The sequence below is a fragment of the Daphnia pulex genome, chromosome 4 (assembly GCF_021134715.1).
Source record: "Daphnia pulex isolate KAP4 chromosome 4, ASM2113471v1".
Taxonomy (NCBI): domain Eukaryota; kingdom Metazoa; phylum Arthropoda; class Branchiopoda; order Diplostraca; family Daphniidae; genus Daphnia; species Daphnia pulex.
The window spans coordinates 584,855-600,984 of record NC_060020.1 but is presented as its reverse complement, the minus strand read 5'-3'; the positions used below and the strand labels follow the sequence as shown (position 1 = coordinate 600,984).

The 16,130-nt window shown below is 41.8% G+C and overlaps 2 protein-coding genes across 3 annotated transcripts; one reads left to right on the top strand and one right to left on the bottom strand.

Moving 5' to 3' along the window:
• Positions 1–1,284: 1,284 nt before the first annotated feature.
• Positions 1,285–16,130, bottom strand: LOC124192588 (coiled-coil domain-containing protein 186-like). 2 transcript variants are annotated; one of them, XM_046585968.1, is made up of 16 exons: positions 15,904–16,130; positions 15,627–15,730; positions 15,184–15,403; positions 4,789–4,868; positions 4,428–4,721; positions 4,232–4,370; positions 3,974–4,165; positions 3,776–3,895; positions 3,434–3,712; positions 3,222–3,364; positions 2,970–3,150; positions 2,669–2,908; positions 2,454–2,600; positions 2,125–2,385; positions 1,675–1,824; positions 1,285–1,608 (listed from the first exon to the last, which is right to left on the bottom strand). In XM_046585968.1, exons 5-16 carry the CDS (start codon positions 4,670–4,672, stop codon positions 1,522–1,524), a joined length of 2,184 nt encoding a protein of 727 aa, XP_046441924.1. In that variant the 5' UTR covers positions 4,673–4,721; positions 4,789–4,868; positions 15,184–15,403; positions 15,627–15,730; positions 15,904–16,130; the 3' UTR covers positions 1,285–1,521. The 2 variants fall into 2 exon arrangements, with proteins under 2 accessions (XP_046441924.1, XP_046441923.1); XM_046585967.1 differs by lacking the exons at positions 15,184–15,403; positions 15,627–15,730; positions 15,904–16,130 and adding an exon at positions 1,961–1,981 and having other exon boundaries at positions 4,789–4,878.
• On the top strand, positions 4,881–7,170 carry LOC124192589 (hexosaminidase D-like). Its single transcript, XM_046585969.1, has 4 exons — positions 4,881–5,608; positions 5,683–6,242; positions 6,316–6,550; positions 6,616–7,170. The coding sequence occupies exons 1-4, from the start codon at positions 5,054–5,056 to the stop codon at positions 6,925–6,927; spliced, it is 1,662 nt and encodes a 553-aa protein (XP_046441925.1). The 5' UTR covers positions 4,881–5,053; the 3' UTR covers positions 6,928–7,170.

The following is a 16,130-nucleotide window of genomic DNA, read 5'->3' as shown; positions in this document are numbered from 1 at the left end:
TCCTTATTTTTTTTTCTTCTTCTTCTTTTGGCTGGCTTGTTACACAGTACAGACAACCATAGAGATAGTCTATAACTTATAGCTTTCTTGCACACACACATAACCCGGGCCGCCAGCAAAAGTATCCGCGTGATCCGCATTTAGTCTAATCGTTCTGGCAGCCCCATCCTACACATACAACTGAAAGATTGCTCAACTCTATCCCAGCTCTATTCTTCTTTCTTTCTTTCTTTTCTTTCTTTTTCCTAGCTACACTACTATTTCCCGTCATTGGCGCTCCCTTGGTTCGTGAGTATATATTTAGACTTCGGAGAATGAAAGGAGCAACTATTTGCCTTAGCTCCATACCTCCTCCTCCCCCACCGTGTTGTTCATCATCATTCAGAATGCGTACGATCGCTAATCATTACCTGTCGTTCACAAACTTGGATGTATCCCCCCACTTTGGCCGTCGTCCGTCGTCGGTCGGCATTAGGATGATGACTCTTTTTCTCTTCTTTTTTTCTTTTCTTCTCTTGTACAATCACCTGGCAGCAGCACAGACGTCTCTCTCCATCTTTATATCCGCGTTGGGGCCGCCATGGCAGATTATCATATTCATGATATTGGATACGAGTACACAGCTAAGGGAAGATGGGACGAATTAGCATGTCAAGTGCCGCCGTCGTCCAGCTTTCTTCTACCGCCCGCCTATTGCCAGAAGAGTCGGAAAAGATTCCATCAGTCGAGCGCGCCACACACAATCTCGTTTGCTTCTAAATTTCACATCTCGATGCCATTATTACGACATGTTCGACTCCAAAATCGAACCGGATTCGAACTGAAACGCGCGCATTCAATCGACTAAAATCTGATACCGGTTCCTACATCGTTGAAAGAAAAAAAAAGGAGCAAGGAATCGGTCGATTGGATGGATCCTAGCCGACGCTTTCAAGTGTGAAAAGTCAAACCATCAGATAGTCAATCCCCCCCCCCCCTTCCTGTCAGCGCGGTCCGGTTCATTTCTCTGCAACAACTTTTTTTCCAAAATGGAATTGGAAGAACAAGAAGAATCGGGTCTTTATCGCTCAACTTCCACCTCGTTTACTCCGCAGCGACGCGACCAGGAGGAGCTAACGTAGACACTCAGTCGGCTCCTATCTTCTGAAAAAGAAATAGGAAAAAATTTGTTGTCAGCTGGAAGCAAGCGACATCGTGACGCTCACGTTACAAGACAATCCAGGGACGATTTCGCGCTACATTAACCCTCACACTGAGAGAAACAGACACATCAAGCTTTCGAGATATGCTTTCGGGTATAATGGCTCGTAACGTCTGATTGCACACATTTAACAACAACAGCAACAACAACATAATAGTAATGTAGGGCGAGGGGGATGGTTAAGGGTTACTTTTTCTTAAGTTATCCTGTTTTAAAAAAAATGAAATGAGATATAGATATTTAAAAAATAAACAAAAAATGACGATCGAAACGATGAGATGCCACGATGCGAAGAGAATACACGTCATTCTTATCCGCCTTTATTTTTGCTTTTGTTGTTGTTGCAGCAACGATTGATATTGCTGGCTGATTCGAGCCACCTCGGCTCCTAAGGTGCTTAAGCTATCCTGCGAAATTCAAAGTAAGTTCGTTAATTAAACAATTACGAGTGAATAATACTGACATGTTTATACTTTAAGCGTTATGTTCTTCAATAGAGTATCTTCTAAAACTCCCTGTAACTTTTGGTTGATTTCCAGGCACAGCTCCAAGTTCAGGCCGTCGTCCAGGGTCTTCATATTGTACATGGAGGACATGATGCCGCCGTGCTTCGCCATTTCAGCCTAATGGGAAATCCAAAAGAAAAATAATAATAATAAAATTCCACATCCATTTAGTTCAAACAGTGAAGCATAATGTAACAAGTTAAAATATTCCGGAAGAATAAAAGGAATCAAAATTATTTTTGAAACATTTTACCTGGTACATCAATTTCATGTCCTGAAAGCGCAGCAAATAAATGAAAAAGGGGATAGAAAAACAAGAAAAATTGTGATCTACTATTTCTATCGTGGCTTTCTTATTAGTAAAGAGTAAAAGTCGAAGGGTGAGTTGAGGAATTTATATGAGAAACGGCCAATCACCTTGTGCCGGTCACTAGCCTCGGTGGCCATAGATCCCGAATCCTCCTTGGCAAAGAAAAACTGGATGATTCGATTCTTTTTCTTGACTTCGGCCAAAAGGTCTTGGACGTGCTCCTCTAGGAAATCGAGTTTTTCACTCTTCCGGGCATTGTCACGTTGGACGCGGACCATCTTTTCAAAGAGGGCGCTGCGCTCCCAATCTGGAGACATGTTGACCGGAGCCGGAGTGGGAGACGGAGAATGCTCCGGGGTTCGATGTTCCTGTTGCAATTCCAGAGTCCGTTAGACAACCCCAATAAGGTAAATAAACCGTGACGGAATTCGCTTACGATGCCGGTGGTATTTATGGAAGTGTTTGAACTCGTTCTGGAACCCAAACTGACTCCGTCATTGTTGAGAGTTGTGTTGGCGTTGGTCGAGGAAGACTCGACGTGATCTAGTCGTTTCTTGGTCACTCTCAATTCCCGCGTCAATTCCTGGAAAATAAAAATTAGCCAATGAAATAACAAATGGGAAAATAATGTCGAAAAAATGCTCGTGACACCTTGAGATTAATGGCGTTTTTTCTACGGACCGATGCCAGCTCGTTCTGTAGTTCGCGGACCTGCGTTTGCAAATCTTCGCAAAGGCGTGATTTCTCCGAAACGGTACGGGTCCAGGCGGCGGCCTCGCCACTTCGATTTTCTTGTTCATGTTGTAATTCAAGTTTGACATTTTTCCACTTGCGCTCGGCTTCTTCCAACTTCACAAGGATCTCATCCCTTTGAGTCTCCAACGATTGTGCCTGTCCAATTTTTCGCAGATTGTTATGTAAATTCATTTTTGAATAGTCAAGTGAAACGGACCTTCTCTTGGAGAGTGGCCAACTCTGACTGGAGCCGAACGTTAGTCTCAGTTAGTCGCTGTGTGAATTCAAGCAGTTCACTTTCTTTGGCCCGACACCTTTGCATGTCCTCCTCCAGATCCAGGTTGGACTGTTTGATGGTTTCGAGTTCTTCTTGGTGTTTCGAATCTCTCTGCCTCTGGCTGTTTTCACGAAAAATAAAATAAATTTAAGAACTTGCAATAAATTGGTTTTCCAGATATTTAGGTATTACAATTCTAATTGTGCTTGCACTCCGTCCATCTCGGCCAATTTGGTTTGAGCCTGAATTAAAGATTCTCGTTGCTGAGATACTTGTTCTTTCAGTTGATTTATGTTATCTTCCTGCTCTGACCGCTCTTTCTGTATAGCTTGCAGCTGTCAAATTCATAAAAAAGAGTTAGTATTACCAAAAAATTAATGCATTTTCACCAAATATTAAAGTACTTTAGACAAAAGGCCGCTGTTCTCTTCAACTAGCTGGGTGTGTCTTGTTTTGACCATTTCAAACTCTTTAAGCGCGTTTTGGTAGCCGGCAGTCTTTTCCTCCAAGTTCTGCTTGTCCATAATGAGCCGTGCCTTTTCCTCAAGCAAATGGGCGTCGTTGATTGCTTTGACGTCACTCTGTTTCGATTTCATTTCGTTGCAGTTGCGCTTGAGATCCTCGATTTCATCCTTCAATAGCTTGATCAGCTGCACACTTTTCTCGTATTTTGATTGCGTTTCCTAGGTTTCAAATTATCTGGATAACTTTACTGCAATACGAGTATAATGCTTCAGCTATTTTACCTGATGACTCTCAGTTTCGGCCTTTAGCTTGTTTTGACCCCAACGGACTTTGATTTCCCTGGCATTGACTTCTTCCTTCAGTCTATCGACCTCTCGTTGCGATGCAAAGTACTCGTTCGACTGTAAGCAAAAGTAAAAAAATTAAAAGTTAGTTAGTTTAAATTTACAGATGAATTAAGTATTAAATAGATGTTATACCTTGACTTCTAGCATATTGCACACTCTGGATTTCTCATTATTCATTGCTTTAATCTTCTCCATCATGACATCTCGCTCTTTCAATGATTCCTTCATTTTCTTCTCCATGCTGTCTTTTTGGTTGTGTGCAACAATGACTTCCTTTTCGCTGTGGGCATACTTGACCACCATGGAGTCCCTTTCCTTTTGAACCTATGATTACAAAATTTTTTTACTAATAATAAAAGCAACAGCACATTCACAAATGATGAAACTTACTTTGGATAACCTTGTTTCATAGTCATTTTTCAGTCTTGCAATTTGCTGTTGCCAATACTCTTCTGTTTTCACGAGATGACTTCTAAGTTCCAAAATCTCTTTTTGACAGTTGTTTCGTTCTTCCAGCACGCTGTTATACCTGCAAAGAAACAGTTAATGAAGGAATATGTTTACATGGTTTTTAACAAAACTGTACCTTTCTTCTTGGTCATTGTGGGATGTGTCTGTTTGATCGGAAACTTGTTGAAGTTCAGGTTCAATTGATAAATGTTGGAGTTTCTCTACTGACACATCATAGATAACAGGAGATAACTCTTCTACATCTCTAATCCCATTGGAAATACTATTTTGGTTTTCATTCGTTTCGTTCAAAATACTCGTCCTCTCGTCAGTGACGTCAGAAATTGAGATATCTTCCAAAAGGGGTGACGGGTCCATCATCCTTGTTCCGTGAGTGTGATCATGGATCACACTTCCATATTGTTTCTCACTGAAATTGTCACAAAGAGCCGTTAGTGAACTGTTGATAATCAACGGAAAGGGAATAAACTTCCGACCTAATCTGACATTTGTTGGGCCGCTTTACAGACAGCTGATTGAACGTGTCACATCGTCGTCATGGCAACTCCATTAGCGTCTGCTGCGAAGGAAATCAGAGGAAAAAGAAACGCAATTTTTATGCTTGCTCGATATTCTTTGTGAACGTTTTACAGTTTTTTTTTGTTGCAACAGTTAATGCATAATGTAAGCCAAAGTATTTTTCTATTTCGCGTACAAGTGCTTAGTTTTCACTGTTAACGTATCAAAGCACGTCATCTTGTCATGGCCGTTCTAGTCAAATTATGTACGCATTGGAGTGCCAAACGTTTTTTATGGCTTGTGACAATAATCTTCGTATTAGTAACCCTCTGTTGGTATATGACCGTTCCGCCAACAGCTGAGACAGGACAGCGTAAAATTGATTGTTCACAAACTTCTAGTAACCCCGAAGCTGTCAACAGTATGGACTTGGATGACATGGAAACGGAACAAATAGGCAGCTATGTTCCACTTTTTAAAAGCAAGATAGTCCACTTGGATCTAAAGGGAGCACCTCCCAAGCCAGCATACTTTGAAGAAATTTTTCCACTGCTAGCCAAACTTGGGGCCACTGGCATTTTGATGGAATATGAAGATATGTTTCCTTACGCTGGTCTTTCCCTGGAAAATACTCCTGCTCACAATGCATACACCCCTGCAGCTGTCACCCAAATCAATCAGTTGGCGAAAGAAAATCACCTGGAGATCATCCCACTCATCCAAACATTTGGGCACCTGGAGTTCCTTTTAAAACTTCCAGAACACTTGCATCTACGAGAAGTACCAGATCAGCCTCAGGTGTGTATACTGTATACAGTGGCTTGTAAAATATTCCATATCTAATATTCCCTTTTTTTCTTCCAATTTAATAGGCTATTTGCCCTACTCAAAACGAGACTTTGCCTTTATTGTTCCAAATGTTGCAACAAGTTGCCAAATTGCACCCAGAATCGAAAAGGATCCACATTGGGGCCGATGAGGTCTACTTCATTGGCAGATGTAACGCTTGCCAGGAGCGTATGAACACCAAACTCTGGTCTACTTCAGATCTCTTCATAGATCACGTCTCAGCAGTGGCGAAATTTGTCAACGACAAGTTAGGAATGCGGCCCATGATGTGGGACGATGAATTCCGCTCCTTCTCCGAATCCCAACTGGTTCAATCGGGCATCGGCAAGTTGGTGGATATTGTCGTCTGGAACTACAAGCCAAGTCTCGAGCTGGACCGTGAAATTTGGACCAAATACTTGAACGTTTTCGACAACATCTGGGCAGCTAGCGCATTCAAAGGGGCCACTGGCTCGAATCAACAAATCACCAGCGTGCGATATCACGTCGAGAACCACCGGGCCTGGTTACGCCTCATCGATGAGTATAAAGACACGGCTTTTATCAGCAAATTTAAAGGCATCATGCTGACGGGCTGGTCTAGGTAATTAATTATTTGCATTATAGTATTTTCATTTTCGAATAACTAGATAATCTTTTTCCTTGAAAATAAATAGGTACGATCACTTTGCAGTCTTGTGTGAACTACTGCCGGCAGCATTCCCCTCGCTCGCTGTGGATCTACTCCTCCTACAGTACGGAGAAAATCACCTGCATTTCATCGACCAAGAAGCTGTGAAATATCTTGGTTGTTCTGGCAGTTTTGTTTTCCAATTGTCACAAGAAACCTACTACCCCAGTTGCAATTTCCCTGGTTGGGAAGTGCTTAGCGTCATCCAAAACTATGGCCAGGTAAACGTCCATTCTCAATAAATTATAATGCTAAATAACTTCATTCCGTATGTTGTGATTTATAGGTAATGGAGCAGTACGCTAAAGTGCTCAACAATTCCGTGGTACGTGGTTGGTTGACCGACTACAATTTGGCCAAGCAATTTTCCAGCCCAACTCACCTGTCTGGCATCGGCACTGAGCTCAGCTACTTACAGACCAGTTTCGATTCGCTGAGGCGAGAATCGGAGTCGTCCTTCGACGCCGTGTACGACACCAACACGGCCAAGGAGTGGTTTGAAACGCACGTTAAACCAATGGCAGATCGGGTCAACGAGCTCCTTATGGCAATCGAGACGCTTCGGACCAAAAACGTTTGGCCTCGAAGACCTCTGTGAAAATCGGCTCTACCCTCCCGAATCAATTACTCAACAGGCTAGTTGGTTGTTTTTAATTTTTCCACAGTATTTCCTCCTTTCTCTACTCGTTTATCCTTTACAATTTGTACTATATTATTATAACCTATTGGAAGTATTCTTATTCATCAACGTCCAAATTTGATACCGTGTTTTTTTGTATTAATTCCTTTTTCTTTTGATGTTTTGACTAGCTTTTCGATTACACGTGTCAATCTACCCGTTTCCAGCAGACTTTGTGCGCTCCAGCTCTTTTCTCGCGCTCGGCTAGCGCTGCCATTTCAACCGGGGGGTGGTTCAATCGGTCCGTCGACATCGTCAGCCGTCATTCCCCTATCAGCTCTCTCTCTCTTTCTCGAATCCCTGGGCTCGTCGACTTTTTGGAGAAGCAGGGTGGGCATAGTAGAATAGTCTGTGTGACGTGTGCGAGTGTGATGGCTTGATTACGAGCCCATCCATTAATCAATCTAAGGAAAATAGGCGTGGCCAACTCGATTCCTCTTTTCGAAGCAAACAAACAAACAACAAAACGTCAAGAACAAACAACACGAAGGGTTTTAGAAGCTAGAATGATAATAATAAAAAAAAAATACCCAAATGACTTGGTAGGGGCTTCAGGCACTTTGCTGTCACTTTTTTTTCGCCTCCTATTTGTAGGTCGATTTAACCCAGGAATGGAAAACGGTGATTGCGGAGATATAAGTGGGCGTTGTGTGGAAAGGGAATTGAGTCTTTTTGAGTGAGTGCTGGTGGACGACCTGACCTAACCTTCCTGGGCTTTTCTGCCCATTATCAGACGAATGCCAGTTATAGCTCGAGCGAGACTAGCGGCCAGTTAAACCTGGAACAATTGGACGATGGGTCCCAAGTAAAGGGAGGGTGGTGGTCGAAGCAGGACGATGAGCGATTGTAAAACAGGGAGAGCACAGAGAGGGGCACACGTATCGTATCGCCACTAATTTGCATTTCAAAAGAAACGGTCGCTGCCGACTGCCGTTGCGTCGTCCCGGGCAACAGCCCCGGCAGCTGTCGCTTATTCTCTCTGAAAAGTCTCTTGCGGTGTGTGATGTGCACGTGTGTGTATGCTTCTCACTGATAAGCTGTATATGTATATAAAACTACAATATTGAAACCCTCCCCTCATTCGACTGGATGTGATTTTTTTCCCCCTTTTTACGTTGGTGTTGGCCTCGACACGCTCCCAACACAAAACACGTTGATGTTGGCTCGGTTAATCATTGATTCCTTCACTCTATACAACATTGGGCTGGCATGGCTGTGCTCTATAATATGCAAGAGCTACAGCCATATACACTGGGCCTATATACGTTTAGGCCTAGAGTATAATCGGATCAATCCATAGTCGAACAAACAGACCGATTGAAAAAGCCTTGAAGGAGGAACGGGCGCACGGGAGGGGGGAGCCACAGAAAAGAGGCTCAATTAGTCGATGCAAATAGGCCGGGCAGTTTATTTTATTTCTTATTTCCTGGTGTTGGGAGTTTGCCATTCATTCTTCCGATTTTTTTTTTTTAGAATATTATTATTTCCACCGTCCCACGAGGAAATAGAGGAAAAAGGAGGATCGCTCACACAAACACGGCGCGAGAGAGAGAGAGAGCGATCTATTTCGTTTGGCCGGAGATGAGTGCGTGTCACAGGCTTGTTGTTGTCCCCCCCTGCTGGTGTTGCTCCAATTTTCCACTCGGTCAGACACGACTTTCTCATGCACTACACTTGACGCCGCGCAAGACGAGATGGGCACACACAAATCAATTCGACATGTGCACACAGGGAAAGATGCACACAAGGCCTAGCGGGAAACGAGATGAAAGGAGCGCTAGATTGTTAAATGTGTAAATGTACATATTGGGTATTAGTATTTGAGTGTATGACAGACGTTTGCCAATTGAAATTGGAAGATGCCGGAGCGTGTGACTCCCCCGACCGGCAATTTCTTACTCCGGATGCGGCCGATTTATTTGCCTATTTCAAACATCATCTCGGACAGATATTGGCTCTTTCCCGGCGTTCTTTTCATCGCTGAACTGACAATCAAACGAGTTTAGATCAACCGCCAGTGTTCATTTAAGAATTTGAATGCGCCGGATAATAGAAGGGAAGATGCTGGGAACGAGAAAGACGAACAACTTTGAATAGAAAAGAAACGATCCTGTCTTTCGCTTGTTGTGTGTGCGCGGCAAAGTTGGGACGCCCCCAAACAACATTTGCTCGACATTCGATTGGGAATAGAATCGGACGGGAATGAAAATGCGGCGTTCCCAAGACATATACCTGAGAGAAAACTGCTTAAACAAACTTTGACCGCGGTGGAAGATTATAACGAACCGGGGTTTGTGGGGCACGGGGCGACGGTTTTCGTCAACAACAGCCTTCGTTAACTTGTGATTAGGGCGGAGTATAGACCTGTCGTTCAACTTATTGTACTGATAACAGCAATAAGTTGAAGAGAGACGGTGCGAAACGACGAGATTGAAGACACGGGTAGGGCTGCTGCTCTTGCCAAGTTGTTTTTGAAAGAGGCTCGATGGGCAAGCAGAGTTTAGACGCTGGCGTCTAGGGCTGCCTGTGAAAAGTGAGAGCCGAAATAGCCGTTTAACTCGTGAATTGTTTTGATCATGGAAAGTTGAACAACTACACGATATGATTGATCAAAAGTTGACATGAATAAAAGCCAAGTCTCATTTCAACAAACAGCCTGTGCAAGAGTCGGATCGAGTCTATATGCCGGTCGTCTTCTAGTTAATAGCCTACGCGCAATCTTCTCAGCGAAAAGATCGGTGCCTATTATTTATTCGCTCTTTATTTTGTAAGCGTTTTTTTTGGCAAGCCTACGCTATTTAAGTTTGATAAACATTGCTGATGATAATTTCTGGGACTAGTTATACATTTTTTACGAACAAATCAAGTAAAAATGAATTTCTGTGAAAGGAATACAAGTGAAGGTATACATAGTAAGAACATTAAGGGACATTAATAAAGTTTAGAGCGGATTTAATTTCGCTTCATATTTTGGGGCATTTCTTAAAAGTCACATTCCTTATTTAAAAACTAATTGCTGAACACTTGTTATACCCTTGATAGTGGTCGACATACATTTTGTAGCACTCTGATAACGAAATATTGATACAATTTTAGTTAGGGTTAACAACAAAGCTATCACCGTTCCAACCTAGTCTGTGGACTTAACCTTATTGGTAGGAATTTTGTTTTAAATTATGAATTAGGTTGGCAGGACTTTATGATTCAAATTGCTGCAGGAACAATCGTAATGTAAGAGTCGGTCTCTTGTTGTTGATTGAATTGGCTTTAATTCAATCAGAAGTTCAGAACTACTATTTCCTGCCATACTCTAACATAAACTGGAAATAGTTCTAGAATATAAACATTATCATTTTCACAAGTCAGGCAGTATAATGTGAATTTGTACAACGCCACATGATGCGCCAAAGAATGCATGGAATTTAATAATTTTTGCGCTTCCCAAATTGGCATATATCAAAAATTCATGTTCACTTTTTCGAATACAAATTAATGGATAACTAACACAACAAATTAACCATACGAGCCTTAAAGTTACTGAAATGAGTTTCCGTGAAAGGAAAAGCGGTAGGTATAGTAGGCGGAAGGGACATTATTAAAGTTCAGAGCGTAAACAATTTCGCTGCTAATTTCTTAAATGCGATTCCTTTATTTTATAACCATCTACTGAACATTCAATAACCCATTGATTTTGATGACATATATATCCTGTAGTACTCTATCGATGAATACTAATACAATTGTAGTGAGAGTGAACCACAGAGCTTTCACCATCCCATCAGCCTTTGGATTCTTATTGAAATCGATTTTCATTTTTAATTTTCTAAATTAAATGAATTTGACATTAGCACGCAATACCAAGCGAAATACAGAGGAAAGCAAAGGTATCGTGTTTGCTTTCTCTGGTATAATGGGTGTGCTATGCTTGAACGTCAAACTAATAACTCCTAAATCGACTGGAACTAGTTCTAGAATATCAATATTATCATTTTCACAAGCTAGATTGTAAATTATGAGTATGTAAATCCTCACGTGATGCGCCAAACTTGCACGGAGTTTCAACAATTTTGCGCTTCCCAAATTGGTTTGCACTTAAAGATCCGTGTTCACTTTTTTGAATACAAATTAATGAATAAAATACATATCAAATTAACCATACGAGCCTTAAAGTTGCTGAAATGAGTTTTCGTGAAAGGGAAAACGGTAGGTATAGAAGACGGAAGGGGCATTATTTAATTTCAGAGCGGAAACAATTTCGCTGCCAATTTCTTAAATGCGATTTCTTTATTTTATAACCATCTACTGAACATTCAATACCCCATTAATTTTGATGACATATATATCCTGTAGTACTCTATCGATGAATACTAATACAATTGTAGTGAGAGTGAACCACAGAGCTTTCACCATCGCATCAGCCTTTGAATTCTTATTGAAATCGATTTTCATTTTCATTTTTCTAAATTAAATTAATTTGACAATAGCAACCAATACAGAGGAAAGCAAAGGTATCTTGTTTACTTTCTCTTGTATGAAAACTGTGTTTGAACGTCAGACTAATATTTCCTAATTCGACTGGAACTAGTTCTAGAATATCAATATTATCATTTTTACAAGCTAGACTGTAAATTATGAGTATGTAAATCCTCACGTGATGCGCCAAACTTGCACGGAGTTACAACAATTTTGCGCTTCCCAAATTGGTATGCACTTAAGATCCGTGTTCACTTTTTTAAATACAAATTAATGAATAAAATACATATCAAATTAACCATACGAGCCTTAAAGTTGCTGAAATGAGTTTTCGTGAAAGGGAAAACGGTTGGTATAGTACGCGGAAGGGATACATATGTACCCAATATTTGTTAGTATTCAGCTACGACATACAGGTTTGGGAAAACATGTTTCGGGGAAAAAACATTTTACTGAGCCTAACATATAATTAAGACTACCCCTTTTCGGAAGCCAAAAGTTTCCAGACCCAATCAAATAATGAATGATGGGATATCAGAAAGAGGTACAACGCGAGTTAGGATGGGTTGGGTAGGCTATTACCGTCTCTTTTATACAGTCACGTACGCCCATAAAGCAGAGATCTACAAGGGACACATCAGAGAGCCCAAGAGTTGTAAGGCGTAGGAGAAAAAAACAATGACGTCATACTAAAGGTGAATAAGCTATAGCCCACGCCGATAGAATAGGAAACAGATAAAGGGTGAGTCAAGGCAGTAACAGCAGCCTAGCAGTTATTCAGTTGAGCGCCCTGATTGGCCTCTTCATTAGTAGTGCCATCTCCTTGTGTTTTATATATTATAAACCTTTCTCTATCTCTCTCACTCTCTACTAGTCCTATACGTACGAAGAAAATCCCCAATTGACGACAAAGTTGTTTGGCCTCATTTTCGAAAACTTTTACCATCCCATAATACACATCCGGCCGTTTCATGCAGCCAGATTACTTTGACTTGCATGACATAAATGAGTAAGATGATCGATCTCTATTCTCCTTTGATCTTCGCCATTATCCATCCAGTCACAGCAGCCGACTCTTCCAACTTGCAAATAGGATGAGCCTTCAACTAAATCACAAACCCAACCCAACCAAAGATTTTAATAGGCGTCGTATCCTGCGAATGGAAGCGAGGGAGTAATGCCTTTACATAGAAAAAGGACTTTTGCGGGTGTATAGTTATGACGTATGCCGTTGACACGGTCAAATAACTGATCGCACTGAGAAGAGCGAAGAGGGAGCGGCACTACATATGCGGTCAAAACAGAATACAAGACGATCGTCTTCCTGTGAAAGCGGAGGAGGTGCTGGTTGTTGGAGTCACACCGATCCAGCGATGAACTCAGAGAAGAAGCGCAAAGGCAAAGAGGAAAAGGCAACAGCTATATTCTTCACAGAGCCACGGTGCAGGAGCGGGTGCGGCGAATTGGAAAACGAGATATATCAACGTCAACGTGTACAGCAAGTCATTAAGTTGTCCTCATTACCGGCCAAGAAAAAAGAGGAGGCAGAGACAAAGCGGCCCGCTCTCCCCTTCAAACACTTCTCTTCAAACAACACACACATGAGGCGCATACAACACCCATCACGTATATGTATAAGGCTGGCTCTATATTATATTCTCACCGACAACCCAACTCTATGGATGTATAGAGTCCCTCCAGCAGCATCAGCAGCGGCAGTCAGCGCTGATTGAGGATCTATTCGAAGCCGGTGCAGGAGCAGAGCAGCCAACTAGCTCCTCATTTGCCCCTTAACCGCATCGTATTAGGCCATTTTAGCTCTGCTCTATGTGTGGGATAAATATAGGAGCGGATGTATTCTTTTCTGTCGATGGATGGGGCTTGACCCACTGTGCCGCTCGCTCTATTACTCGCCCTGCCCTTTGACATTTCACTAGTTCGTCTTTCTCCACTTTGCCGTCCATAACTCAAATGGAAATTCTTATCTAGAAATGTGTGTGACGTTGGCCGGCGGAAGTTGTCTCTTTGACCCGTACCATCGCTTGGCCAATTTCCATATTTTTTTCCCTCTTGTCCATCTGCTTGTTGAATTTCTCTCTCACAGGCATTCGAAGAGACTATATAATCAAATAATTCGGGAGAACATAATACTCTGATTCACAACAAATTAGCGAATGAAATGGAGCCAACTAAATAGCCAGATCAATGCTGCTGCTGCTGCTGTTGTGTATAATATTCCAAGCCGTAATATACAACTCATCTCTGGCATCGCGCACACACTATTATTATACAGGCAGCAGAGAGTGAGGGGGCTATAATGCATATTAGTATAGAAGGCCGACCCGACATTCAGCTGGGCCTATTATACAAAAATACAAGAGGGAAAGCAAATCAAAGCCTCGCCCAAAAGGGAGAAAAAAAAAGAGAGAAAAAAATGATTTGAGAGGATCAAATTATCGGAGCGATTTGTCGCTTGGTTGCTCCTCAATGTCGTCCGTAATGACTTGGATTATACACGTCCGGGAGGACCGCGTATCCTAGAGGGACTTGTGCTTTGCGCTCCTTATTCCCCGTTTTATTAGAGAGAGAGAGAGAGAAGCCTATCCCCCACCCCTTGAACAGGATCGCGCCCTCAACCGTTCACTCCGTTTAGTCGGCGTTTGATATAAATCCGGGCCAGCCTCACCAACTCTAGCGCGCCGTGCATCAGGCATCGCCTATACACAGGATATATATACACGCTCGTAGCCGTTTAATCTCCATATATTATACACCATCCATTTCATGACGTATCCCCTGCTCGTCATCGTGCATCAGAGTTCAGCGCAAAGTGGGAAGGAGAGAGAGAACCGGTAAAAGGGGCCGGCTGACTGATGGGGTCGTGCAACTCTATATAGGACGGGCGGCGGGCTGTATAGGATATACACGCGAATATCTCAGTGCAGTACATGGCGGAGGTGATGGGAGGCAGAGTGGAGCTTTGTTGAATATAATAGACCGACAATCGCTTATATTTGCTTGCTGTTGATGCCGCGATGCTAAGCTGCCCCATCATCTAATCAGTGCCGTGGCACGGAGGAAAGGCCCCGACTGCACAGACAGCAAGGATTTATTCAGAAAGAATAGTACTAACGAATACATTTTGTATACTCGAAAAATTGCTTTGAGACTGGGCGAGACTGGGTTATTTCATTTGGACCTAGACGCTCGTGAAAATGAAAAATGTCTGTACAAATTTCTTGAACATAATACAGTAAAAATTTTCAGCCATTTAAGGAGATTTTTTAATTGTAAGGATTGTAAAAAGAAGCGGCACTAAGCGAAACTTGGTTTTTAATCATAATGCTAATGTTATTGAATCTCATAATACGAGGAGGTGCTGGTGTGGCGGCAGGTCCCTCCTTGTCAAAAAATGGTCTTGTTGCACTTTGCTTCAAGTGTTTCAAGTTCAAATATTTTCAAATGTGATGGATTGCTTAACAGAAAAAGCTATAAGGTACCAAAACAGGCCTGATCTGCGGATTCGTTCGACAAATGAGATTTTTAGTGCTGAGAAAAAACAAATCATAGAGAAAACAGTTGCAGTCAACCGCCTAGTTCACGAATTTAAACGTAGTCTGCACTCTGTTCTAACGATCGATTTACAATGAACGCCACAAAGAATTGCCAAAAAGAAAGAATAGAGAACAATTTTTTTCCTACCTTAATGCACCTGGGAAATACAGCCAGGCATCTACTCAGTTGCTCTATCCATCCGCTGAAGAGTTAAATTACACCAGACGGGATAGGGTAAAGGGTGCCCTCGTGAATACACCCACATTCACATGAGCGTACACGAGGATATTGAAAGAAAGGGGAAAAAGAGAGGCCCTTAACTCGATTGACATCGGTAGTTTTTCCAATGCAATGGGATGCTGTGTATCTAAATAAAAAAAGAAAAATAGGTTACGAGAACTATTCACAGAATAACAAAAACCACAACAAGTCAGGAAAAGTTTAAAATGAGACAATGGGTAAACTCTAATTGTTAATAAATGGGTCAATTCAAGGTTTAAATGTAATACACTGCATTTATGCAGGTGATGCAACAATAAAAATATCTAGGAGGTCATGCAGCTATAAATAATAGTAAACAAAAACACTACCTAAGCGGTGATGCTGAGATATTTGGTGATGACAGGTGAGACAGACTCGGCACAAGCAGAACTTGTGTATCATGTTGTTCCGATGGCTGGCTCTGGCCTCAAATCTGCACAAAAGAAATTAAGGTTACATTGTGCAAACAAAATGTCATACATCGGCAGAGTGCTTGCATGTGCTACACATCAGGAACTATAACATTTCAAGAATTTAAAAACAGGTTTTACTTTACTATTTAAGCTCCCACATAATCATGGCATTTCTATTCTTAGTTTTATTTACCCGCCAAAAAACATCGAGTGGAGAGCACGGAGAGTAACGATACCACAAACCAGACACATCACACGAGACGATCACATTACCGTAATTTGATTTGTTCTTGTTTTTTTTTTCATTATTATTTCGTGTATGCACGTTTTCAAAAGACTTTTCGTTCCGTTTTCTTTACATCTCAAACTTTGTTGGCATATGGCCATATGTTTCGTGGTCTAAACTCTCAAAACTAAACG